This window comes from Canis lupus, chromosome 10 (genome assembly GCF_048164855.1).
Source record: "Canis lupus baileyi chromosome 10, mCanLup2.hap1, whole genome shotgun sequence".
Lineage (NCBI taxonomy): Eukaryota > Metazoa > Chordata > Mammalia > Carnivora > Canidae > Canis > Canis lupus.
Window position 1 is genome coordinate 60020768 of NC_132847.1, and position 27915 is coordinate 60048682.

The window sequence follows — 27915 nt, forward strand, 5'->3', positions numbered from 1 at the left end:
GCTTTTGACACCCCAAAACAATTAATCTTGCAGCGGTATCTTTTTTTCAAGGCTCCTATGACATAACTCTGTGATTATATGGTTAAATATATCTAATCTAAATAAAATAAACTTCCATGTTGCTTCGATTTTGAAATATCATATGAAACAGCAGAAGCAGGAAGAATATTAAAAGTCTTGACTACTTCCTCCAGAAACAGGGCAGTCACTGTTCCCATTTTGCCCACCAGCTATCCATATCCATCTTTCTGGTTAACAAAAGCCCCATTCTGTTTGGGTAGTGGGTAGAGAGCACTTGAGGTCAAGAAAGATAAGGCCCCATCCAAGCTGCAAGGGAGGGATTTGGGATTGGGTTTATCCTATTTCCCTTTGCCTGGGACTGGTCAAAGAGAGGATCTGGCCCATATCTGGCCAATGAAACAAAAGGAGAGGTCTCAGGGAGACTTCCTGAAATTGTTCTTCCTGGAAGAGAAACACAGAACTTGACAAGGAGAAAGTTTCTTTATACCCCAGTCTCATCCCTCTTTGAATGTAGCCGTGTGAGGACTTACTATTTGAAGCTGTAGTAGCCATGAGCAAAAGATGGCGGACAAGGGGAGACAATCTGGATCCTGAATGAGTCTGCCAATGCACTACTGAGTCTGCCTTCTCCAGACTGCTTTCTAGGGTGAGAAAATCAAATATCATTATTGCTTGAGGCCCTGGGAGACTGGATTCTATTTGCAGCCAAATGCATCCAGCCTTACGCTGCAACTATCTCTCACGCATTGAAACCAACCTGCAAAATTTGCAACACACCTTCCTGATGTATGAGATGTAATTCTGAATTTTAATGTGTGTCTCTGCTTTAGAGTGAGGATTCATGTTTAAGTGTGACAGAAGTTAATTTGGCTAAACCGGTTTTCTTCCCCTGGTGTCGATTGGCAAAGTGAAAGATGTGATTCTAATCTCTTCAAAGCTTTTTCTGTTTCAAATATGGGATTGTGTTTCTGCAGAGTGGGGTGTTTCAGTTAATAGTTCAGCGAAAGTAAAAAAGAAAGTCATCACAAGGAAAGGTGTTTTTTCTTTTTTTTTCTTTTTTTTTTTCTTTTTATTGTGCCTATATGACAAGATAGATGTTAGCTGAACCTATCGTGGTAATAATTTCATAACATATGTAAATCAAACCAGCATGCTGTATGCCTTAAACTTACACAGTGATATACGTCAATTATTTCTCAGTAAAACTGGGAAAACATTTTAAAATAAGAAAACTTGAATCATCCGAATGAATATTGCTAATGGGATAGAGGCATTTATTAAGATGGAGATTAAACACTATATTTAGATTTACATATGATTAATTTGCTTGATGTAATTCCTTGCAGAATAATACATGTTCTATGATTGTCAATGTGATAGACACAGACCACTCTTTTCTCTTAATAACTTTTAAAACTTAGATGGTTTTTCCTCTTCTTGTACAAAAGAAGGAGAGTACTCCACATGTAGATTCCAGGAACCCTGCCTCCTTTATCATAAATTCATTGCAGGAGCTAGATGGAAGCCAACCTTCATTTGGTGAATCCTAGCTGGCTATGGATTCTGGATGTATTAGGGCTGGCAAGGGTTTGGTTGATAAGGACAAGAGGAATTGCCCAAACGTGGTGCTAAGAAGAAATCTATCTAAACAGACTAGTTCACTTGTGTTTCCAAAGTATGGGCCACTGACTGTACAAGCAACCAGGTCTTTGGGTCACAGCCATGCCAGAGCTTACATCTTTTTTCTGGATAAAACCAAACTGGGGTAGCGTACAGTCTTTTCTAAAATGTTGCCAGTGTACGAGTTTTGCAGAGAATTCCCATTTAAATAAAGCCATACTAATACAACATAAAAGAACCTAAAACTTGTGTTTCAGAAAAGCGAACCTCTAAGAGTCACCTCTTCCTCACATCTAGTCGCTGGAAAGTTTACCTCTCTGTGCTTGGTTTGTGTTAAATCGTATAATGTTTTACCAAAGGCCACACCTACCACCAGAGCCACTCACCCCTATAACCTGAGTTCACTGGTACAGTGTGGTGATTGTTCTGTCATTCTCTTTCCAGCCTCTTAGCCTAAAAGTCCTCGAAGAGGCTGTAGACTCACCACGGGTGGTGTTCATGACTAGAGGATTCCCATTGGCAGCACCAAGAAGATGCAGCAGTTGCAGCCTGAAAGTAAAATCCCAGCCTTGGCTTGACAGTAACACAGGAACACTCCCCCCCCCCCACACACACACAACCCCCAATGCACACACTAGAAATAAAACCGTAACAACCCCAAAAAGCAGCTGTACGGTGGTGTAAAAAGGTCCTTTTCGTACTTGCCATTCTCCCTGCCTGGAATGTATGTAAAACACTTCTTTTCACTGGGATCAGAATTGTACATCATAATGAACCCGCACTACCCGGACCTGCTCTGTCTCTCCTAAATTTTCTTCCCTAGTCCCTTCTCTCTTCTACTGATATTCCTCTTTTCCATAGTCAGTTCCACTGTAGACGCTTCTGCTCTTCCTTTTCATTTTTCCCCTTCCTTCCTTCTTGCCTTTCTTCCTTTCTTTCCTTCTTTTCCTCCCTTTCTTTTCTTTCTCTTTTATTCATTCATTTCCTAATTTGCATCAGGTATTGTTCCAAGATCTGGGCATACAGCAATAAATGAAAAAGAAGATTCCAGACATTGTGAAGTTTATATCCTGTGTAGGGAGAAGGAGGGGGGAAATATCCCAAAATAATAAGGGAATTTCAGGTCATGACAAGAGCTTTGAAGAAAATCACTGGGCAAGTGATAGATTGGCCTGGGGGTTGAGAAGGGAGGAAGACTGCTTGAGATAGGATAGAAAATTTATTGGGAGGGATTACAATTAAGTTGAGGCCTGAATTATAGGAAAGATTCAGCCAAAGGAAAAGTGTTCCAAATAGAGAGGATGGCCATGCAAAGGACTTGCAGTAAGAATCAGTGCAGCAAGTCCAAATAAGTAAAAGTAAGCTGGTATGGTTAGAGGCTGGAAAACAAGGTTGGGAGTGGTAATAAGACATGAAGTCAGACAATTTGCAGGGGCCAGATCTCATCTGGCCTGGAAGGTAATTTAGGGGGCTTCATTTTTATTCTAAACACAGTAGGAAGGGCACCTGGGTTGCTCAGTCGACTAAATGTCTGCCTTCAGCTCAGGTCATGATTCCCCCGGCTTGTGAGCTCTCTCTCAAATAAATAAATAAAATCTTTTAAAAGATAAATTCAGTAGGAAGCCAGGTGCTAGCAAAGTAATGAATTATTTATCTAGAACATTGACTATTCATTGTTTAGTTCCTATGCATTCTCCATAGGCTGGTCCTATAAAGATTTCACGACAGTGGGGCACACAGGAAGAATTTATTACAGGGGCACCTGGCTGGCTCAGTCAGTGGAGTCTGTGACTCTAGATCTCGGGGTTGTAAGTTTGAGCTCCACACTGGGTGTAGACAGTACTTAGAAATAAAATTTAAAAAAAAGAAAAGAAAAGGAATACATATGGAGTTGGAGACACACAGGAACAGGTGACAAATGTGAGATCCTTTGCTTCACTCTACATCTTTGTCTTCTTCTTCCATCTCTCAGACATCTTAAAGCTACCCCATCCCTATATCCTTGTTTCTTTTGGATAAATTCATCATTTGGATTTGGATTTTCATCTGTTTTTATCCCAAATTATTAATAGAGATGCCTCTTTTGAGTCAGTTCATTCATCCACATTATCTGTGTAGGACATTAGGGAAAAGATCAAGAAAATCTGTTAAGTTCTAAGCCAAAAATCCCCATTCATTACAAAGTGATGACTCACAACAAAGCTACAACCCAAGTACTGGAGTGACCTAGAAGTCACAGCACATTTTCACTGCAGTTCTAATATATTAAGTACTTTTTAATTACATTTTCAATCATTTTTTACATAGTTCTCAAAGGTTTTCCAAATGAAATCCAACCTAAGAACAAAAACAAAACCAGTGCCAGTTAATGAGCTTTTCTCAGCAAATTCATTGTAATTAGGATAAAAATGTCCAAATGGTTCATGTGACTTAAAATTAGCCAACTTCATATCACAGATTACTATAACTCACAATGTATCGTTGTATGTATAAAAATCCCACACTAATCAACTCCAATTAGAATGCCTCTCTACCCAATTTAAGTTACCAATTAAATAAATTCTACCAAATAAGGAGTGTGTATCCAAGGTAAATTAGATTAATCTTATCATCCCATTAATCCGATTTATATTCTCCAGTTGCACGGTTGTATTCTCACTCTTCTTTCTTTAAACAGCAATAAAAAAGAATGCACAATTCAAACGTTTCCACTTAAGAAGTACAACAAAACCAGTTGTGAATTTTAAAGCAAACAGCCCATAATTGTGAATGGCTACCTTGGAACTCCAAAATGGTGTGTGTGTGTGAGTGTATGTGTGTCTAGTTTCAATACTATTCACATTAGAAAAATCCATCCATAGAAATGAGAGAGAATGACAAAAGTCTTCTCAGGATGCCTCAGTGGAACAGGTGCTTTTATTTGAACTGATACGTCTATGCCAATATACCCAGCCACAATAGAGAACTTTGTGACAATAGGGAACTTTGTGACTGGGTATATTCGCATAGAAATATTAGTTCAAATAAAAGCACCTGTTCCACTGAGGCATCTGAGAAGACTTTTGTCATTCTCTCTCATTCTCCTCTTAGTTAGGCCTGATGATTATTTAAACCCTGAAAGGTGAGCAGGTTCTGTTAGAGGCCTTCACCCTCCTGGTGATCTATGTCCCTTGTGATGGAAAGGGGGCTTTAGTTCTCCTCTAGCTCCCCTGCTTAGGATTAAATGAGACTTCAGCTTTGGGGTAAAGCTGTCAGTTGTCCTAATTAAGGACAGCATACAAAAATTGGGCTCTAGGAATGAGGGACAAAAGGGAGGGAGATCCAGAAGAGGGTGGAGATAAAACGGAAGAACTGAGCATGCCTCTGCAGAAAATGTCCAGAGACAACAGGCTCTAGTTAAGATCTACAGGGGGAAGGTGTCTTAGTGTATAGGTAGAGAAATTTGACAAGGCAAAGACAGCTTTAGCCATCCAGCATGGAGGAGTCAGAGGGGAGGGACATCTGCATGCGGTAGACGACGGAATCAGAAAGCAGAAATATAAACCAGCAATGATTCCCAAGCTTTTGCCTGGCTGGCTTAGATGTGACGCTCCTGCTGCTGGGCAAAAAACATTCACAAGGAGATCCCGTCGTTAATGCAACAAACTCTAATGAGTTGTAGGCTGGGGGTGGTTCTGTTCCTGAACATGGGATGAACCAGTTACCGGACGAGGATGAAAGGAGGAGTGGAATCTGAACACCTTGGTAAAACATCCAGTAGCTCTGCTCACTTTGGACTTTCCTGAGGGACACATAATGTCTCAAGAGAACAGCACGACACACATTCAGACCTATTTCTTCCCCAAGACCAACAGGACAATGAGTTTCTACCACAGGAGCTTACAGAGACATTTTTCAGTCCAGGTTACAATCATATTCTACAAAAGAGAACTTGACAACACAGATATTGAGAAAATGAACGTGGTTAAGAAAAAAGTGCAGGAGCTGGGAGTCAGGGGAGCAATGTTCCCGTCCTGGCTCTGCTGCCGTCCAGCCGAGCGAACCTGTGGAAAAGCGGTTTCACCTCCCTCGGTCTCAGTTTGTTCATCAGCAAACTGGAACTCCCAGGTACCGTCTTGGTGCTCTCCGGGGGATCTCCAGATGGAAACTCACTGGAAATTTAAAAAGCAAACGAAGACGTGGCATGGAAACAAACTGTCGACGACGCTTGTACTCCAGTGTGGACATCCATCTTCATAAAGGGACTTGTTGGCCTCTGGTCTCATAAGTATCATCAAAGGACATTTAAGCGTAACTTTGGAGTAGTTTTCAGATGCTAGTCTTGGAATAAGCTCAAGAGGAGTCTCGGATCATTTCCAGTCCGAACGAACAATTGTTTTTGGCGTGATCGGAGGTGGCGGTAGCTGAAAGCTGAGCTACATTATCCTTCACAAATCACAACGACAAGTCAGCCTTTATTCGAGCAGTTTGGTCCAGGCTGTCTACTCCCTGGGTGGGAGCCCTATGCCCTATTGCACACTTTAAAACAGCATCACTAGTATCTTTATCCAAAATACAATTTGAGTGTCACACACTTATTACAAGAGAGAAAAGAACTCGTATTTGCCACGTGCCTTCCGCGAGCTAAGCACTTGCTAAGTGTTTTACATACATTCTGTCATTTAATCCTCAAGGCAGCTCTAAAAGGTAGGTATCGCCATCCCCCATTTTACAGGCGAAGAAACTGAGACTCTGAGCGCTCGTGACTTGCTCAAGTTCGCATCACTAGGGCATGGCAGAGGTCCGAAATGAAAATTCAGGCCTTCTGACTTCATAGTCTACACTTTAGCTTCTCTGACATCATGATGCCCAGAAGGAAAAAAAAAAAATAATGAGGGGGCACGGTTAGCCAGCAAAATCAGAGAAAAGGATATGCCATTGGTAAAGGGCTCTCCCGCTTTCTATCATTCTGCAATGTCCAACTTTCAAAGAACAAGAATATGATAGAAATATTCGCTGTGAAATCGCGTCTGAACATAAGCCAACTTGACTTTGACGATGTGGAAGGCGCTTCCAGATCGTGTTGTGCCCTAAGGTTCTCACTGACCATACCGACCATCAGCACACCGCAGCTGCGTGGAAAAGCAGGGCCAGGTAACAGAAGCGAGATCACCTGCCTCCGGGTCGCCGGGCACGACAACGGCTTTTACCGGCGTTTGCTACAGCAGGTCAGAGACGCGAATGCAGAGGTGGCCCTGCCGCTTGGACACCGATTTTAAACCCGCGTCCACCGTCAGGCCCCGTGGGAAGGAAACCGATTGGAAAGGACCCCACGTCTCACCAACCTCTCCCCTTAAAACCCTAAAGCGGTCCTGCCTTCGTACTCTGGGCAGTCACGAGCCCTGGGACAGGGCAGAGCTGGAGACGGCTGGAGAAGGGGACCGGTGCTGAGCTGGCCCCTCGGGGGCTGGGTCCCAGGGCGCGAGGCAGTGTGGCCGCGTGGAGGGGCAGGGCCCCCGCCTGGGCGCGGCCATCCGCTCCTGCCGGTCACCAAGGCCCTCAGCCGCCTCAGCGGCCGGTCCCCGACGGCCACGACGACCGGGACGACGAGAAGCGACGAGACCCGCGCCAGCAGCCAGGTCCGGGCCGGGCACGCGCCGCGCCGCGCCGCGAGGCATTTCTGGGCGGCTAGAGCAGGCTGGGATGGAAGTTGTACCGGAGGCTGGAGAAGAGCCCGATGTGCTTCACGAGGTTGGGCTCCACCACGTAGGCCCGCTCGCCCTTGGCCCTCAGCAGGGAGTAGAGCGCCATGTCCTTGCCGAAGCCCTTGTGGCAGTACACCTGGGACAGGTAGGTGAGGGTCCGGCGGGCCGCGGGCGCGGGGAAGAGCATGGCGGGGGTGCAGCACTGGGAGGCGGGAACCACGCTGTACAGCGCCGGGCTCAGCCGCCGCAGCTCCAGGAAGTAGTGGCGGCCCACCAGCTCCACCAGCCCCATGCTGTACAGGGAGAAGAAGAGCAGGACGGGCCAGCTGCAGGCCGGCCGGCTGGCGAACCGCGTGTACAGCCAGGTGAGCAGGGGCCCCAGCAGCATGCCCACGCCGACCCACTCCAGGATCCGCATGGGCTCCGGGTTGATGTAGTGCTGGAGCCTCTCGGGGTGATAGAGCTTCAGGTAGAGGGCATCTCGGAGGTGCGGCTCGGAGAAGCGGGCCCGCAGGAGGTGCTCCAACACCGGGAAGATCTGCTCCTCCGGAACGGCGTCGTCTTCCACCATCAGGACATAGTCCGGGTTGTAGGTCTGCAGGGAGGACTCCAGGCAGTACACATAGTCCTGCTTCTCTTTCTCGAACGAGTTGGTCGAAGGGTCATCCCCATAGTCGTCCTCGGTGCCCTCATAGCGGTTGGCCACAGGGACGTACTTGGACAGCAGCTTGGCATCGAAGTGGCTCACGCTACGTTCCACGTTGCACAGGAAGAGTTGGTGCCCCTCGCACTGGGGGCCGCACTGCTGAAGAAGCCGGTGGAACTGGGACACCACCTGCAAGACATAGTGGAAGCCAGGCTGCCTGTCGACAGTGATGATGGTGATAACCAGCCAGGGGCGGGGGGTGGCCTGCCAGACGATGGGCACTGAGCCATTGGCAGAGGGCAGCTCCTCAAAGTAGTGGAGGGCAGCCTCACCCTCTTTCAGGCTTTGCTGCAGGAACTCTTGGCTCATTTGGTTCAGATGCCAATGGCGCAGATAGAAGTAAGAGTGCAGAAGGCGGTGACAGGCCAGGGGGGCCAGCAAGCCGAACGTCACCACCGTTAAGATCAAGAGCTGGATGGCAGTGCTGCCCCAGGAGAGCCGCCTCAGCCTCCGGAGGAGCATGGCAGCTGGAAGGGCTGGTGTGCTCATGAGGTCAACTTCTGGTCAGGTCTGGTCCCGAGAACAAACCATCCTGGAATGCAGGCCCCAAACTGGCACGGGTCAACCCTAGAGACAGAGGAGTACAGAATGTTAGGAAGCTGTTAAGAAACCCCAGGGACAGAACTCGGCACATATCAAACCAGAGATTCTAATTCTAGGTTGTGGCTACTACAGACTTAGAGGTCTTTCCTCTGGGGCACCTGGGTGGCTCAGTGGCTGAGCGTCTGCCTTTGGCTCGGGTCATGATCCTGGGGTCCTGGATCAAGTCCCTCTGCCTGTGTCTCTGCCTCTCTCTCTCTCTCTCTCTCTCTGTGTCTCTCATGAATAAAGAAATAAAATCTTAAGAAAAAGAAGCATTTCCTCCAGTATAATATTCTTTGCTTGTATTGGTAATGATCTCTGGGATCCTGTCATTATTTCTGAGAGTAGGGAAATCTTGGTGTACCCAACCAAGCCGCCATACCCGCAGATAACTGGTTAGGCTTACAATGTGCCAGAAAGTCACCAGGAAGCCCAGTAAGATAATTATTTCAATTCAGCAGCTACATAGATGTGCATTCTTAAGACAGAAAAAGCGAGACTTGATACAAAGCAATTGCACATTTATTTTTATTTTTTAAAGATTTTATTTATTTATTCATGAGAATACACAGAGAGGAGAGAGGGAATGGCAGAGACACAGGCAGAGGGAGAAGCATGCTCCATGCAGGGAGCCCGACATGGGACTTGATCCCGGGTCTCCAGGATCACACCCTGGGCTGAAGGTGGCGCTAAACCGCTGAGCCACCTGGGCTGCCCACAATTACACATTTAGAGTAAATCCTGAAGTGAGTGTGCAGTAAGTGCTGGTTGACGGGCTATGTGTAGCAATTTCTGAAAACTGTCTTTTCTGCACATCCCAACCAAGAAAAGGACTATTTATGAATCCTTGTCTTTGTCAAGATCTTCCATTCTTATTTCTCTAATCTCATGCAACTATACTTGAAACTGCATATTAGTTAAATCTTGATTGTTCTTCCATTTTATTTTTTATAGCACAACCATGGGAACCAGTGTGTCTCACATGCAAGCGAACTCCTGAGCCCCAGACTCTGGGAGGGGAGGAAATATCTGAACAAAACTCCATGAGTGGCTATGCCAGGAGGGAGGGAGGGAAAGACAGAGATGAAGATGGAAGAGAGTTGCTCCCAGTCTGGTCCAGAAAGGATGTTGCATGACGTTACAGCTCACAGTGCAGGCCGGAGGTCAGGCACACATGTGACTCCCAAGGCAGGCACTCAGTGGGTGGCAACTCACATCACCTCTCCACAGCTGGAGGGTCCTGGATGACTCAGTCAGAGTGTGCGACTCTTGATCTCAGGATCCTGAGTTTGGGCCCCACGTTGGGTGTAGATGACTTAAATAAAACTTGAAAAAAATGTATACATATGGGGGTGCCTGGGTGGCTGAGTCAGTTGCGTGTCCCACCCTTGGTCTCAGCTCGGGTTGTGGGATTGAGCCCCACATCAGGCTCCATGCCCAGCTCAGAGTTTGCTTGAGATTCTCTCTCCCTCTCCCTCTGCCCCTTCCCACATTCGCACACACTCTCTCTCTTTGTCTAAAATAAATCAAGTCTTTTTAGAACATGTATCCATTATAGAAACTCAAGTAATACCTTGGGAGTAAGTAGGTCTAATGATCTGAGGGAAAACAGCCTAATCCTGAGAAACAGAATTTAAAAAAAAAATATTTAAAGATTTTATTTATTTATTTATTTATTTATTTATTTATTTATTTATTTATTTATTCATGAGAGACACACACACACAGAGGCAGAGACATAGGCAGAGGGAGAACCAAGAAGCAGGCGCCCGTCGGGGAGCCCAAATAGGGACTCAATTCCAGGACTCCGGGATCACAACCTGAACCAAAGGCAAACGCTCAACCACTGAGCCACTCAGGTGCCCTCCAAGAAACAGGATTAAAAGGACAAAGCCAGTACAACACCAGTACTGTCAATCCAAAACTAAGCGAACAGAAGGTAAACCTATAAACCTCTTATGTCAGAAGCATAATAAAGTGTGCACACATTTGGAAGAAACTGCCTAGCTTGTGAGTTATCTTGAAGGAAGGCCCACCCAGGTACCATATAAGGTTGTGGGATAGCGTTCAGGGCTATCATTTCCATGTCCTGCCCTTCTTGGGTACACAGAAAGACCATATTCCCTAGCCCATCTTCTTCTAGGTGAGGTCCTGTGACTAGGACTTGCCAGGAAAATATGAGCAAAGTGACAGCTGTGACTACTGGGCTAGAGTGGTTGAGAGCAGATGTGCCTTCCCGACTTTCTCATTCTCCATTTGCCAGTGGAGTGGACCTGGAGGGTGGAGCCACCAGATGGCCCGAGCCTGAGGTCTTGAACGACTGCCCAGAAGAGAGGTCCCTCCCACTGCTCACCTCAGGAGCCTCCCAATCTAGAATGGGCTGTGTGGGGAGTAACACATAAACCACCGTGTCTAGTCACTAATGACTTCTGGACATTTTTTTTTAAGATTTTACTTATTGATCCATGAGAGACAGAGACAGAGACAGAGAGAGAGACAGAGAGAGGCAGAGACACAGGCAGAGGGAGAAGCAGGCTCCACGCAGGGAGCCCGACGCAGGACTCGATCCTGGGACCCTGGGATCACACCCTGGGCTGAAGGCAGCGCTAAACCACCTGGGCTGCCCCTGGACATGTTTAGTAGAGCAGTTTCTTGTCCTCCCACTTGAATTTTGCAGAATACCACACTTCTCTCGATAGGACGATGACACAGTCATTCAAGAAAGTCTCATTTCAGCATCAGAAGCACATTGTACTGTAGGACCCCGAGGGGAGACAGACACCCCGGTACTTAGTACAGGATCTGGTTAGTACCCGCAGAGGGGAGTAGCCGGGAGACGTCTGAAGAGTGTGCAGCCCCGGGCCTGCTGGTTCGTGAACGTTCAGAGTACGATAGACGGGATGCTTCTCCCTGCGAGCTGCTCAGGCCAGTGGAGTTAATCATGTGGACGCACATCCCCTTGGCCTCACCAGTTTCCCATCACTCCTAGTGGAAGCCAAGGACTGACATGGGGTTGAGCTTGTACTCCCGGTGAGGAACGGAGCCCCTCAGATGGCTTCCCACTCACCCTGTCCTCCCTAGAGAGAGCACACCCGGGAGAGCCGTACCCACTTAGAAGAAGGAGCAAAATACAGTCAACAGGATAAGGCATGCAGCTGGGAGAGTGCCAGGCACACAGTGAGCACAAACATGACAATGTGATTACGATGACGGTGCAGAGCTCTGTGTGTGGTGCAAAATCCCTATCCACACTCCTTCAACACTCTCTTCCAGTGACAGTTTCTGGTAAAGCAAGAATGTGACGCTCTTTTGTCCAGACAAGTCCCAGGGGTGGGATGTTTAAGGATTTTGTGCGTGTGCGCGTGTGTGTGCATAGTAATTAAAATATAAATCCGATCATTCATTCTCCTGCTTAAAACCCTTCTTTAGCTTCCCATTGCTCTGTTAATAAAATCCAAATTTATTTTTTTTAACATTTTATTTATTTATTCATGAGAGGCACAGAGAGAGAGGCAGAGACACAGGCAGATGGAGAAGCAGGCCACTCGAGGGGAGCCCGATGTGGGATTTGATCCCAGGACCCCGGGATCACGACCTGAGCCAAAGGCAGACACTCAACCACTGAGCCACCCAGGTGCTCCTAAAATCCAAATCTTATCATGGTCCACAAGACCCTTTAATGATCTGGACTATGCCCTTCGCTGTCATCTTGTGCTACTGGCTCTTTCTCAAATTACTCAAAATTAGAGGTTGGTAATTTATTTCTGTAAAGGGCTAGGCAACATACTATCTCTGTTGCATGTTCTACCTATACTTTTTAAAAACTCCTTAAAAATACAAAAACTATTTTTAGTGCTCCAGCCACATAAAAACAAGCTGTAAGCCAAATTTGGCCAGCAGCCCATAGTTCACCAATCCCTGTTCTAGACTATCATTCTCTGATAGAAATATAGGAATATAATGCAAGAGCGACATAGGTATTTAAATTTTTCTAGCAGCCGCAGTAAAAAAGTAAAAAGAAACAGATGAAATTAAGTTTAATAACACATTTTAAATACATCAGAACTGGGCAGCTCTGGTGGCCCAGTGGTTTAGCGCCACCTTGAGCCCAGGACATGTTCCTGGAGTCCCATGTCGGGCTCCCTGCATGGAGCCTGCTTCTCCTTCTGCCTGTGTCTCTGCCTCTCTCTCTGTGTGTCTCTCTCATGAATAAATAAATAAAATCTTTAAAAAAAATAAATACATCAGAACTATTATTTCAACATGAAACCAACATGAAAAATTATTAATGAGGTATTTTATGTTCCTTTTTTACATGATGTCTTTGAAATCCAGTGTATATTTTACATTTTACAGCATATCTCAATTCAGACTGGTCACGTTTCAAGTAATCAAGAGCCACGTGTCACCAATTAGCAGGGTAGCTCTAGACCCACTGATCTTTCAGAACAGTGACTATGCTACACTCTTACCCAACTCCTGGCCTTTGCTCACACAACTCCCACACCCTGGAACATTTTATTCCCTCACCTTCCCTGCTTCTTCACAAGATAGCTTTTTCCCATCCTTTAATCCACTCTCCCTGGCCCCTGCAAAGCAGGAGCTACTAAATTGGCACTCACATATTTTGCTAGTGGGAGTATAAGTCAGCACAACCTCTGAGGAATTGATTTGGGAATATCTAAGAGAACCACTAATGACTCAGCAATTCCATTTCTAACATTCCTTCTTGGATATATATTCTCATGTGTGAGAAATGACTTGCAGTATCATTTATAATAGCAAAACACTGCCAAGGGCTCATCAATTGAGAATGAGTCATATAAATTATGATACATCCAAAGAACGGAATACAAAGTACCCATTAAAAGCAAGCAAACTTGGAAGAGAAGAAGATGGTAACAGAGAAGGCTCCTGAACTTCTCTCCTCCCAAGGACGCATTAAATGTACGGCCATACCATGAGAAATTCCCTGAGAGAAATGCAGAAACTAGCTACGAATCCCCTACACCTAGGGAAAATGAGATAATACCCATGTTGAAAAGGTAGGAAAGAAAGGCTGAGACACACTCCAGCCAGAAACACCCCACACCCCCACACCATATAGCACCATATGATGGGAAGGGAACTTCCCATTCCTAGCTTCTCCCTAAGGAGTAAAGGGTTTAGACCCCATATCTAGCACCCTACACTTTTTTTGTCTTTTTTTTTTTAATTTTATTTATTTATTCATGAGAGACACACAGAGAGAGAGAGGCAGAGACACAGGCAGTGGGAGAAGCAGGCTCCATGCGAGGAGCCTGATGTGGGACTTGATCCTGGAACTCCAGGATCACGCCCTGGGCCAAAGGCAGGCACTCAACCGCTGAGCCACCCAGGGATCCCTAGCACGCTATATTTTAAGACTCCTACTTAAAGGATGGGCTGCCAAACTATCTATCTCTAAATGCCAATGGGGCTTGCATCCATGAGAATAACAGGACCATAGCAATAAAAAGAAGCAGTTCTTAGTGGGTCCATGAGCACTTGCCACTTCTCACTCCAGGGTCAGTACGCAGGGAGCAGGCAAAAATGACCATCCCCTCATTTTTCCCTGGAAGGGTTTTGTGTGCATACTTTACAAGTTCCTGCCAAAGGGTCTAGCTTCTAACTTGGCACATATATTTATAGGAGCTTCTGAGATTCTCCCCAGAACCCAGGGGGAACCGATTGGCACTTCTCCCACCGGCTCACTCCAATGATAAAACCAGGTCACCAGTATCTCTCTGGAAGGAGCTTTTACACAGGCCTGGTGCTTCTGCAGCAACACCTGAGGGATGCACCCCCAGATCACCTGGCTCTAATCACCAATGGTATATGACTCAAAATACTGTGGGAACCAACAGATGAATTCAGTAAAGGTGCAAGATGTGAGATCAACACACAATAATCAATTGCATATCTATACACTAACAAGGAGAAATTGAGAAAACAATCCCATTTACAATAGCTTCAAAAAGAATAAAATGCTTAGGAATAAATTTAACCTAGGAGGTGACAGATCTATACATGAAAAACTTAAGACGTTGTTGAAAGAACTGAAAATGATACAAATAAGTGGAAAGATACTCTGTGGTCACGAATTAGAAGAATTAATATTGTTAAAATGTCCATTTGACCCCAAATGATCTACAGATTCAGTGCAATAACTATGAAAATTCCCATGGCATTTGCCACAGAAATAGGAAAAACAATCCTGCAATTAGTATGTAACTACAAAAGACCTCGAAGAGTCAAGGCAATTTAGAAAACATGGGAGGTAAGCTCCTTAACACTGGTCTTAGCAATGACTTTTCTGTATTTAATACCAAAAGCACAGGCAACAAAAGCAAAAATAAACATGTAAGACTACATCAAGCTAAAGAGCTTCCACACAGCAAAGGAAACCATCAACAAAATGAAAAGGCAACCTATAAAATGGAAGAAAATATGTGTAAATCACAGAGTAGACAAGGAGTTCATATCCAAAATACACAAAGAATCCATACAACTCAATAGCAACAATAATAATAATAATAATAATAACCAATTTATTTAAAAACAGGCAAAGAAGGACCTGAATAGACGTTTTTCCAAAGGAGACATATAAATGGCCAAAAGGTACTTGAAAAAGTGCTCAACATCACTAATCATCATGGAAACACAAATCAAAACCACAATAAAATATCACCTCACACCTATTAAGGTGTCTACTATCAACCAGGCAAGAGATAACAAATGCTAGCAAAGGGTGGCTCAGTGGTTGAGTGCCTGCCTTTGGCTCAGGGTGTGATCCCAGGGTCCGAGATCCGGGATCGGGTCTCCCTCTGCCTATGTCTCTGCCTCTCTCTCTTTGTGTCTCTCGTGAATAAATAAATAAAATCTTAAAAAAAAATAAATGCTAGCAAAGATATGGAAAAAGGAAGCACTTGTATAGTGCTGGCTAAAACATAAACTCGTAGAGCCACTATGGGACATATGGAGGTAGAAGGTTCCTCAAGACATTAAAAATGTGTGTGGAGGTTCCTCAAGACATTAAAATAGTGTGGAGGTTCCTCAAGACATTAAAAATAAAACTACCAAGTGATCCTGCAATCCCACATGTGGGTATATATCCAAAGGAAACAAAATCACTATCTTGAAGAGGTATCTGGCATTGCAGCATTATTCACAATAGCCAAGATATGGAAACAACCCAAACATCCACTGGTGGATGAATGAATGCATAAAGAATATGTGGTATATCTACGCAACAGAATATTATTCAGCCTTAAAAACAGAAGGAAATCCTGCCATTTTTGACAACATGGATGAATCCAGGGGGCATTGTACTAAGTGGAATAAGGCAGAGAAAGATAAATACTGCATGGTATCATTTGTATGTGGAATCTAAAAAAAAAAAAAAAAAAAAAAAGTCAAACTCATAGAAGTAGAATAGACAGTTGGTTACCAGGTGCTAAGGGGAGGGGTCTGGGAGTAGGGAGAGGTTGGTCAAAGATCACAAACTTTTAGTTATAAGATGAATTAGGTCAGAGGATCTAATGCGTAACTTGGTGACTACAGTTGACAATACTGTGTTTACTAAGATACAATACTGAAATTTGCTTAGAGTAGAACTTAAGTGTTCTCACAAAAAACAAAAAAGCAAACTCTTCATATATAGATATGGAAAAATTTTAAGATATATCATCAGTGAAAGAAGACATAGAAGAGTATGCCTAGCATGCTACCGTTTGTGTAGAAAGGAGGGGGGGAATACACTCAACGGGCACACTCTTAAATCCGGGTATGGCTTATTTTCTAGGATCTTGCTAAGGGGCCTGGTGTGCTTGTAGGGGTGGCTTCAGATTTTCTGCACAAAAGAGGTCTGTATGTTCCAGCTGGATAGAAGGGGAGAAGATTTTCTCGAAGCCGTTCATCAAGCAAGCATGATGATTTTCCTTCAATTTTGTTATTTATGTGGGGCAGGAGAAATTAAGGAGATGTCAGTCCTATCCAAGCAATCTGCACTGCTTAGGGAATCCTTATACTTCCCCTTGACATGCCAGGCTCCTGATTCTCTCTGCCCCCTGGCAGATGCGTCGGGAGCACCTGGTGCTGACATAAAGACCTTTAATCCCAGGCAATTTCCTTACTGGAGGCAACAAAATCATTAACACTTAGAAATACCTATCTTTAAAAATATGGTGTGAGACTGCTGTTCTCCTGACCATTAGGGAAGGAATGGGATTCTGTTCAGAGGACACATGGTCCCTGCCTCCACAGCTTTTGCTGGAGTGATGAGCAGCCCAGGCCTTCAGAGCTCATGATAACGACATGCATTCTTGTTCACGGGTCGGTGGATAGCTGTGGTTCAGCTGGGTTCAGATCCAGACTGCAGGTCAAAATCAGGTAGTTCCATGTACCTCTTGTTCCTGGTCAGGTTGCAGAAGAAACAGCCATCTGGGCATGCTCTTTTGGTGGATGGCAGGTACACAAGAGTCAAGACATGAAGATACATTTACAGCCTCACTTAATTAAGCATGCATAGATTAAGTCCACTCACCATGCACTAGCCAAACCAATGGAGCAGGGAGGTTCACTCCTCCAGAGCAGAGGAAGGGGAAAATGAAGGTTCAATGGAAAGCAAAAGGAGCAGGCCAATTTCTAAGCCCTCAGGGAAAAAAGAAAGGCTCTGGCAATCTGCTCAGAGTCTTGGACATTTCTAAAATGCTCACAAGGCATCTGGCCCCCATATCATTATACACAGTACGAGTCAGAACAGACTATAGTAATGACCCCTACATCTCAGGTGTTTATAAGAAAAGATGTTTAATTCTTGCTCATGTTACCTGTCCACTATGGATCAGTTAAGACTCTGCTTCCCCCTGTCATTTGCACTCCAGGACCCAGGTAGATGGAACTGCCTCTTTTCTAGACATTGCTGGTTTTGTAGCAGAGGAGAAACAGAGATAGCAGACTATAAACAAGCTGGCTCTCAAAGCCACAGCTCAAAAATGACACACATCATGTCCACCTTCACTGACCAGAGCAAGTTACATAATAACTCGAGTTCAACAGAACAGAGTTATGTCATTTTCCTTACCAAAGGACATGTGGCCACCTGAAGCCAATGATTAGGGAAATATACGTCTTGAAGAAAATACATGTCTTGAGGAAAGACAATAATGCAATCTAGCACAGCCATCTGGGGCCATGGGGGATGAGATCAGATCCTTCAATGATCAGATGACTTGTTTGCCTAAAATCCAGCCACGTGGAGTTAGGCAGGCATTCAAGACTATGTTATTGTTTGCTTTTAAACACATATTTTTAGGATTTAACCAATTGCTGCACAGTGGGGTGTGGTGTTCAAGGCCTCTTACAATTTATTTCACTTTACTGACTTGGTTTTAAGATAACTTATTTGCAGGCAGCCCGGGTGGCTCAGCGGTTTAGCACCTGCCTTTAGCCCAGAGTGTGATCCTGGAGACCCGGGATCGACTCCCACGTCGGGCTCCCTATAGGGAGCTTCTCCCTCTGCCTGTGTCTCTATGAATAAATAAATAAAATCTTTAAAAAAAAAAAGATAAGATAACTTATCTGCAAACAGGATTTTGCTTTGGTAGTTTGAGGGAAGGAGGTCTCTACTTCCAGTCCAATCTGGGGGTGGGATAGAAGTAGGACCATGTCTACATTATCACTCCGTCTTTTTCCAGAATTCCATCATCACTCACGGTATTACTAGCTCAGGACTGCTGATGTGGACCAATGGTGTGGACTGATTGGCTTCTGTGAGGTGGCCTGGAGACAATGACACCATCACAGCCTCGATTCTGTGACATAATGATCACTGTGTTCTTATCTATGCCTTACTGGTGCACTTTGAAACACAATCATCTTGTAAATTGGATTATGTCTGTTATTTTTTTTTAAAGATTTTATTTATTTATTCATAGACACAGAGAGAGAGAGAGAGGCAGAGACACAGGCAGAGGGAGAAGCAGGTTCCATGCAGGGAGCCCGACGTGGGACTCGATCCCGGGTCTCCAGGACCACACCCCAGGGTGCAGGCGACACCAAACCGCTGCACCACCGGGGCTGCCCGATTATGTCTGTTATTGTGTCTCAGACGGAGGGCTCAGAAAAGACAGTGGAAGACAAAGACACCAAGAAATGAACATGAAACAGGGCTAGAATGAATAAATACAGCGACGATGACAGTCATATTTTACTGCAGCTTCTAACAATTAAACTGGGGGCGCCTGGGTGGATCAGTGGGTTAAGTGGCCAACACTTAATTTTGGCTCAGGTCACGATCTTAGGGTCATGGGCTCGAGCCCTGTGTGGGACTCCGTGCTCAGCAGGGAATCTGCTTGAGATTCTCTCTCCCTCTACCCCTCCTGCTCATTCTCTCTCTCTCTCTAAAATAAATAAATATTTTAAAAATAAAATAAAAAATATTAAGCTGAAGGAGTCACAAAGGCATGTGAGGCAGTACACCAGGCTAAGCATCAGGAGATAAGCAGGCCAGAGGACTGTTTCCCAAGTCTGCCTTCCTACATGAACGGCTCCACCACTCTTCCAGGAAGGTTGGGTCCAAATAACAGTACATTCTGACTTTTCATTCCTATCCAGTCACTTCCCAAATCCTAGCCAGCCAGCCTTATGGCCTCGTTTACGCCTCTCTTCTCTCCTCCTTTCCCACAGCATGCCCTTCTGCACCGCCTCACCCTATTACTTACTCCTCATCACCTCCAGGCCAGCTGATGGCAAGAGGCTCCTAACTAGGCCCCGAACTTCCAGAATGAGCAACGGATTGGAAGCCAAAAGATCTTGGTCCAAGGTCTGGTCCCAACACTCACTAATTAGACCTATTTGTAAAGAAATCATTTATCCGAGACTCTTCTGTCTCTGTCAAGGAGGAAAATTAAAAATACCTCATTGGGATCCCTGGGTGGCTCAGTGATTTAGCACCTGCCTTTGGGCCAGGGCGTGATCCTGGAGTCCCGGGATCGAGTCCCACATCCGGCTTCCTGCATGGAGCCTGCTTCTCCGTCTGCCTTTGTCTCTGCCTCTCTCTCTCTCTCTCATGAATAAATAAATAAATAAATAAATAAATAAATAAATAAATAAATAAATAAATAAAATCTTAAAAAAAAAAAAAAAACACCTCATTGGGGTACCTGGGTGGCTCAGGGATTGAGCATCTACCTTTGGCTCGGGTCGTGATCCTGGGGTCCTGGGATCAGGACCCACATCGGGTCCCCTGCTTCTCCCTCTGCCTGTGTCTCTGCCTCATGAATAAATAAAATCTTTTTAAAAATCTTTAAAAAAAAAAAAACCTCTTCTATAGAGGCATTGTGAGAATGAAATGAGACAACGGCTTTGAAAGCCCTTTGTCAGACAGAAAATACCGCAAACGATGGTAATGTTTTACGTTATCAGCATCTGACCCTCTGAAGCACAGGTCTGAACATGGTGCTCTTTCCTGTGGAACTGCTTAACGGTTCCCAATGACTGTAGAATGAGGCCCAAATTCTTCACAAAGATTCTTCCCAACGCAGTTTCAACTATCTCCAGCCTTATTTCTTCTCCTCGCACAGGCTACTCAACCATTAAAAATCACCTCAAAAGAGACTTCTTAAAAGCCAACCCTCATTTGCCCCAACCAGAAATAACCTCTTATTTCCCAAGTGCTTGGCCCCTTTACATAAATTTACCCCTCAGAACATTCATTTATCACTTTCTACTCCAGACTGTATCTATGTATAGCTACCACTTATTAAGCTCCTATTACATATCCAAGTTCTGTAGTAGACTCTTATATCTATTTCATTTAACCAAAATAGCAACTCTCAATCAGGAATGGAACTAATACCATCTAGATGGAAAAAATAAATGCTACCAATTGAAAGCAGGAATTAAAACAGAGGAGAAATTCCAAAGCCCATATTTTGTCCGCAACGCCTGCTGCCTTCCATGGCTTCATTCATGGCCTTGACTTATGCCCTAGTCGGACTTAAAAATATTATGTTAGTGGTTTCAGTCTGATAGATCTTTGGTATCCCTTGCAGCCTCATCACAGTACTATATGCATAGGAGAAGCTCAATGTTTATTGAGCAAATAAATGCCCATAGTCATGTCCTTTAACATCTATGGATCTCAATTCCTCAGCTATAAAATTGGGGGTATCAAAGAGCATGGCCGTAGACTGTGCAGAGATCAACTTACTTGTACATGTCTGCTGAGCACGTATTATGTGCCTAGCGCATAATAGGCTTCTCATAAGAAGCCTATGAGAAATACTATTATTCAGCCTGTTTTATACCTGAAAAAACTAAAGACACAATTAATTTGTCCAGAAGGCTAACAAAACTTTTTTAAAAAATTTTATTTATTTATTTATTCATGACACAGAGAGAGAGGCAGAGACATAGGCAGAGGGAGAAGCAGGCTCCCCGTGGTGTGCCCACGTAGGATCCAATCCCAGGACCCCAGGATCACAACCTGAGTGAAAGGCAGACAGACGCCCAACCACTGAGCCACCTAATAAAGTTTTTAAAAATGGGTGGGAAAACTTGAATCCAGAACCCATGGATTGGTTCCAGAACCCATGTTCTCAATCAATATGCAATACTGTCTCTGTAGAGATGAGAGACTCAAGAAAACCAGCTGAAAAATCATTAGAAATGGTAATAGATTTCAGAATATGAATGTAAATATTAATATGTAAAAATTAATAATATAAAAATATGCAAAAATAATATATAGTATTACACACAAACTGCTACACCTAATCAGACAATAACCAAATTAATTAATGGGATAAAAGATTCCCATGAAAATGGGGTAAAAAAACCCTAAAAAACCTAGGTATAAATTTTTTAAATATGCAGATAATATACACATACTATAAAATTCTACTGAAAGATATTTAAAAAGTCTTTAGTAAGTGGAGAGACATAACATTTTCCCAACTGGAAAGCCTCACTAATGAAGGAGGATAGAGATTTCTTTCTCCAGAATTAATCTCTACATTTAACATAATGTCAGTTCAATTCACTTCAAGAGGCAGTGGCCCAGTTCAAAGAAAGGGCACTTGCGTATAAACCTATGAACCGGTGCAACCTTTGGAAGGAAAGTTGAAGCAGTATCTATAAAAATTTTCTATGTGCATCCCCCTTGACATAGAAATTCTTTCTAGGAATCTATCCTGCAGAAATGCCAACACTTGCTACCAAAGATGGACAAGGAATGTTCATGGCACTTTTGTTTGTAATATAAAAAAGGAGAAAGAAAAAGAGGGGGGAAGGTAGGAGGGAGGGGGAGAGAGAATAGGAGAGCAAAAAGGAAGGTGGAACAGCAGGGAAAGAAAATGCTCAGCAAGAGGAAACATATTTTAGATAAATTATACAAAGGGATGACAGGAGCCATTAAAAAGGAAGAGAAAGCTTTATATATACTAACATTTAAACAGTCTTAGCTAGGTCTCTGCTATGCGCTGAATGTGTTCCCCGCAAATTTGTGTATTAAAACCCTACTCCCCTTGAGGCACCTGGGTGGCTCAGTGGTTGAGCATCTGCCTTTGGCTCAGGTTGTGATCCTGGGGTTTGAGTCCTGCATCAGGTCACCACAGGGGGAGCTGCCTATGTCTCTGCCTCTTTCTGTGTCTCTCATGAATAAATAAATAAAATCTTAAACAAACAAACAAAAAACAAAAAAACCCACCCCTAATCCTCAACGTGATGGTATTTGGATATAGGGTCTTTTTTGGGAGGTCATTAGGTGTTGGCAGTGGAACCCTCATGCTGGGATCAGTACCCTTCTAAGAGGTGAGAGAACACACCTCTCTCTGCTCCCTGCCAGTGAGAACACAGTGCAAAGGTGGCATCCATACACCAGGAAGAGGGCCCTCAGCAGAACTTAGCTACGCTGGCACGCGGATCTCAGACCTTCAGCCTCCAGAAAGAAATGTTTTGCTGTCCACACCACCCAGTCTATGGTAATTTGTTACAGCAAACTGAGCAGATTTGAAGTCTCCAAGGGAAAAATAATACAAACCATGTCAATGCAAATTGTAGAAAAATGTACCTAGTATGGTCATTCTATTTTTAATATGGAATATAATTTAGTGAAAAAGAGATGAGGTATGGAGGAAGGAGGCTTCCAGTTTTGCTTTCAACACTTCTGTAGCGAGAGTATGTATTACTTTTATGATAATTATTAAGCATTCACTCCACAAATACCAAGTCTTGTACTGGGATGGTGAACATGACAGCCCGGGCCCCTATACTCTGAGACCCCTTGTTATCATAATCCAGTAGAAATCCAAACAAGATTTTGTTTATTTCTTTTGGTGATGCAAGGAAAAGTTATAGTTAACTTGACCAAAGTATTCTAAGATTTTCTGGAACTAGTACTAATAAAAAACTGCTAGGAAACTTTGCTGGCACATATACTAAAATTGGGAGGATGTAGCAAAGATTAGCACGGCCCCTGTGCAATGATGACATCAATTTTATATAATGCTTCTTTTTTTTTTCTTTTTACTGTGATGGTGGTTACACTCAATAAAATTCATCAAAATATACATTTAAATGGTATGTTTTATTGCATGTAAACTATACTTCAATAAAATGTATTTTTCTAAGAGCCAGGAAAATGATAATACAGAGTAATAGAATCTGCCTAACCAGATCTTAAGCCTTAAGACTTCAATAATTAAAGTGACACGGCACCAGCACCAAAATACACTAATAAATAGACAGATGTGAAAATCCACACAGATACAAACATATAATAATGTAATCTACCATAACTCAATCAATTTAAATCAGGGGTGAAAAAATGGATTTAATAGCTTTATGGCAACTGGCTAATTCTTCGGGAAAAGTAAATTAGCTGTCCACTTTATAACTTAAGCTAGAATAAATTTCACATTAAAAATTTCAAACAAAAGCTTCAAAGTAACTGAAGAAAATACAGAAGAAAATGTATATATTTTAGGAATGGCCTAAAGATTTAGGAAAGCCCCTTCTCATCAAGGTCCGTAAACAGAAACCATTTTTTAAAAAATGACTAAATGGAAAAGTTAAATTTGTATATAGTCAAAGAAGAAAAACTGACAGATCATCTAAAAGATTGGGAAAGACTACTTATCATAAATGACACCATTACTACTTTAATGAGTAACATATAAAGAGTGCTTAAAAATCAGGAACAGAAAGACATTCCAGTTGAAAAAGGGGCAGAAGAGGGGTGCCCGGCTGGCTGGGACAATGGAGTGTGCAAGGGCTGATCTCAGGGTTGTGAGTTCAAGCCTCACACTGGGCAGCGGCGGGGCATAAGAATTAAGACAGTTCAGCCCTGCAAATGCAAAAAGCCAGTACACAGAGGAAAAGGTATTAATTCCCCCTGGGTAATCAGACCTGCAAATTAAATCGGTCTCCTATTTTTGTCCACCTTATTGGTTTAGACGTTCGTATGCAGAGAAAACTTTAAGAAGATATCCAGGAAATCTCAACAATCCAGATGAAGTCTTAAGGGATCTTTATTTTCTCCCTTCCATTTTTTTTCTGGTTTCCGAAGGCTTTGTCATCCTCTTACGGTTTACAAAAAAAAAAAAAAAAAAAAAAAAATCCAATAATCTTAATAACGTTAGGTGTCAGACACACATGGTTTTCTCCTGTCACCTCCCGGAGTACCTGGTCCAGTGCACTCCAGCAATGCACCCCGAAAAAAAGCTACCCCACCCCCTCACCAGGTTCGGTCCTCCCGGGGAAACACACGTGCACGCACACGCACACGCACCTGCAGGCTTCGCTGAGGGGCCGCGGAGTGAGATCATGCCCGAGCCGCTCTGCGCTCCCTCCGGGGCCGGCCGGGGGCGACCGGGGGCGGCCGGGGCCCGCGGGCCATGCCGGGCTCACACCCAGCCCAGCCCGCAGGAGCCTGGCCCCTGGCCCCTCGGGCGGGCGCAGTGCGGCACCGGCAGCGCCGCGCGCGGAGGCCCGGAGGAGGCGGCGGCCGGCGGGGGTGGTCCCCTCCGCTCGTCGCGCCACAGACCCTGGCCAGTCCCCGCCGCGCTCGGGCCTCAGTTTCCCCACCCGCAGGTCGGCGCCCTCGGGCGGGTCTTTCCGGGAGCCGGGAGGGACGCCTTCCTCCGCCGGGTCGCCCTTCCTCGGTCCCCCCGCCGCGAGGTGGCCCGCGGCAGCCCCACGCCCCGGGCGGCCACCGGGCGCTGCGCCCTCGGGCTGCGCGGCCCCGCCCGGCCGGGCTGGCGGGAGCAGGCGCTTACCTGGCGCTCCGGGCGGCCTCGCGGCGCGGCGCGGGGCGGCGGACGCGGGCGGGGGCTGGAGGGGCGCCCCCGCCCCGGGGTCCCCGCGGTCCTCGCGCACAGCGGCCGGGCCTCGGGGCTGCTCGCCGGCCCGGATGCGCACACCCACCCGGCGGGGGCGGTCGGCTCCGGCCTCCGCGCGCCCCGGCTCACCGCCCCCGGGGCCCGGGCCTCGCCTCCTCCCGCGGCGCCGCGGCCGCGCCGGGTCCCCCGCTCGGGCAGGCCATGTGACCCGCGAGCTGCCGGGCGGCCGCAGCCCCCAAACCCGGCTCGCGGGGAAGAAGGACGGCAGAAGGCGCCCACTGATGGGCGGAAAGGGAAGCGCAGGCTCCGGGCGGAGGAAGTGGGGACGCTGGGAGGCTCGGGCTCTGCGCTTTCCGCAGCCGCCGCGGGCCTGCCGGCGGGTTCTCGCCGCTCGGATCCGCTTTGCCCGCCGCGCAGATATTAGCCGACGCCACCTGCGCCCCGATCCCTGCCGCGCCCAGCCCCGCGCCCGGCGCCCTATGAACGTCCCTCCGCATCTCACTTCATCCCTGGGCATTACAGACCGTCATCCCCGATTTGCAAATTTGCAAATGACGGAAGAGTCGAGGAGCTAATTGCCAAGTGCAAACCCTTCCTTATTCCAAAAGCTAGAAATGTAAACATTTATGCAAAAAAACAAAAAAACAAAAAAATCAGAAAGGTGGGGCACCTGGGTGGCTCAGTGGTTGAGCGTCTGCCTTTGGCTCAGGTCCCTGGAGTCCTGGGATCCAGACCCCATCCGGCTCCCAGAGGGAGCCAGCTTCTCCCTCTGCCTATGCCTCTGCCTCTCTCTGTGCCTCTCATGAATAAATAAAATGAAATCTTAAAAAAAAAAATCAAAAAGGTTTAACCGGAGCACCAGCCAGTATTGGGAGTTAGGTCTGTGGCTCCTTCCACTTACCTGTCAGTCTCCCAGGAGTGGCTTCCGTGGTTCAGTACCCATCCCCACCCTTCATTTTGGCAGATATTTATCCAAGAATTGTTCTGACTTCCTGCCAGCACCATAGATGAGGATGAGGTAAGAATGAGACCGCCTACTTTCAGACTTCTTTTACATGAGAAGGTTAAAAATTTTGCACAGAACATCTGGGAGAGGGAGCTGAGCAAAGGGAGAAGAGAATCATGAAAGAGATGCCTGTAGAGTGGCCCTCATTACTAATGAAGGGCTTTCATGCATTGAGAGAGGTCATTTCGGAGCTTCATCTCTCAGAAATCATTTTGTTAATAGGCCACAGAGGTTTAAAAAGAGATCCAAAAATAACTAGGTAAGAGCTGAAGGAGATAATTTGGTGTTCATTGTGAAAGAGCCAAATACTAAGTATGTAATAAATGCTCATTTAAGTGGTATGCGAAGATGTGATCTGTCCTACATTGTAACTTTTATTCTATTCTCTTATCATGGCTGAAACTACCTAAAATCTAGGCATCTCTAAAAGAGCAGCGAGGTCTCAGGCCAACTCGGTCTCCAATTGAGAACTGCGGAATATTTTTTCCCTTCAGATAGGTCATCACCGCTTGTTCAAGCATAGGTATGCACATCTGCTCCTGCCTTCAGGGCTGCCCCAAGTCATGCAAACAGGAAGCATGTTTCTTTTGTGAGAGGAATAGAAGCCAGCGTGACATTTCATCTTGGGGCATTTAGAGATGTATTCACATAAATGAAATAACATCTCTCAATGAACGAAAGCCCTTCATTAGAAAGCTATTATTTTGGGTCTCAAATGTTCTGGAGTCTTCCAGAATCCTATTTTAAGCAAATATGGTTCTAAATGACGTAATACTGGTGGTATGAGAAAATGGGCACATTGGTTGAAACAAGTCCTGAGGAAGAGGAGGACAGGCAAGCAATGTGGAATGAATGACCCTGGGGAGGAAAAAGGAAAGCCAGAGGAAAGTGAAAGCCACTCTGGCTTCCTGCAGTTTCCACCTCAGGGTTTTGTTGCAATTCTAATTTTAGGTCAGTTTGCCTTCTCCGCCCAGGGGTTGGCAAACTACAGCTCATTGCTGTTTTTCTGCAGCCCACAAACTAAGAATGGTTTTTTTACAATACTGAATAGTTAGGAAAAAATATTTTGGTATATGAAAGTTACATGAAATCCAAATTTCAGTGTTACTGGCACATGATCATTCATTTACATGTGTCTTTCTACGGCTGTTATCGTGAGTTGAACAGTTGTGACAGAGACCTTATGACTCACAAAGCCTGAAATATTTACTGTGTGGTTTGCAGACACCTACTCTATAAGGTCTCTTCAGGGGTCCCGAGATAAGGCAGTAAAGCCAATAAATAAATGCTCATGAGATTTCTTATGTCAGCATAGCTGGTACTAGATATCAAGTTCCCTTAGAATCTGATCTCCATCCACCTGTGCAACCATCCATCCGCCAGGGCATCCATCTGTCCCTAATTTACAACTGACATTTATTGAAGTATTGTTCTGACGTGGTGGCAACACCGTGGATGAGAATGAGATAAGAATGAGCTATGTGGGGGTGCCTGGGTGGCTCAGTTTGTTAAATGTCTGCCTTTGGCTCAGGGTCCCGGGGTCGAGCCCCACATTGAGATCTGTATTCAGTGGGGAGCCTGCTTCTCTCTCTCTTTCCCTAAAATAAATAAATAAAATCTTAAAAAGAAAAAAAGAATGAGATGTGAGTCTTGCTCTCAAGGAGTCTGTCATTAGGAATGATGAAGTATATGTACGACTGCATAGGCTGACAGCTGGATCTGGTACAGAGAGCAGCTTCCCACTCCTGGATCAGTTCCAGACCGGCTACTGCCAGACTTCTTTTACATGAGAGGCTAAAAAAATGTTTTATTATTTTTACTTTGTCTCTATAAAATTATATGTGATTAAACTTTATCCAGTATGAAGAGAAATGATTTGAGGTTGTTTCATGCTCAATTTATTTTTTTTCAAAGATTTTATTCATTTATTCATGA

At 45.0% G+C, this 27915-nt stretch overlaps 1 protein-coding gene and 1 non-coding gene across 5 annotated transcripts; one reads left to right on the forward strand and one right to left on the reverse strand.

Moving 5' to 3' along the window:
* Positions 1-1056: 1056 nt before the first annotated feature.
* PGAP4 (post-GPI attachment to proteins GalNAc transferase 4) lies at positions 1057-26030 on the reverse strand. 4 transcript variants are annotated; one of them, XM_072842160.1, is made up of 2 exons: positions 25876-26030; positions 1057-8598 (listed from the first exon to the last, which is right to left on the reverse strand). In XM_072842160.1, exon 2 carries the CDS (start codon positions 8518-8520, stop codon positions 7309-7311), a length of 1212 nt encoding a protein of 403 aa, XP_072698261.1. In that variant the 5' UTR covers positions 8521-8598; positions 25876-26030; the 3' UTR covers positions 1057-7308. The 4 variants fall into 4 exon arrangements, with proteins under 4 accessions (XP_072698261.1, XP_072698263.1, XP_072698262.1 ...); XM_072842162.1 differs by lacking the exon at positions 25876-26030 and adding an exon at positions 25645-25774; XM_072842161.1 differs by lacking the exon at positions 25876-26030 and adding an exon at positions 24912-24997.
* On the forward strand, positions 23052-23155 carry LOC140642039 (U6 spliceosomal RNA). Its single transcript, XR_012038621.1, has one exon. It is a non-coding gene; the product is annotated as a U6 spliceosomal RNA (small nuclear RNA).
* Positions 26031-27915: the final 1885 nt, after the last annotated feature.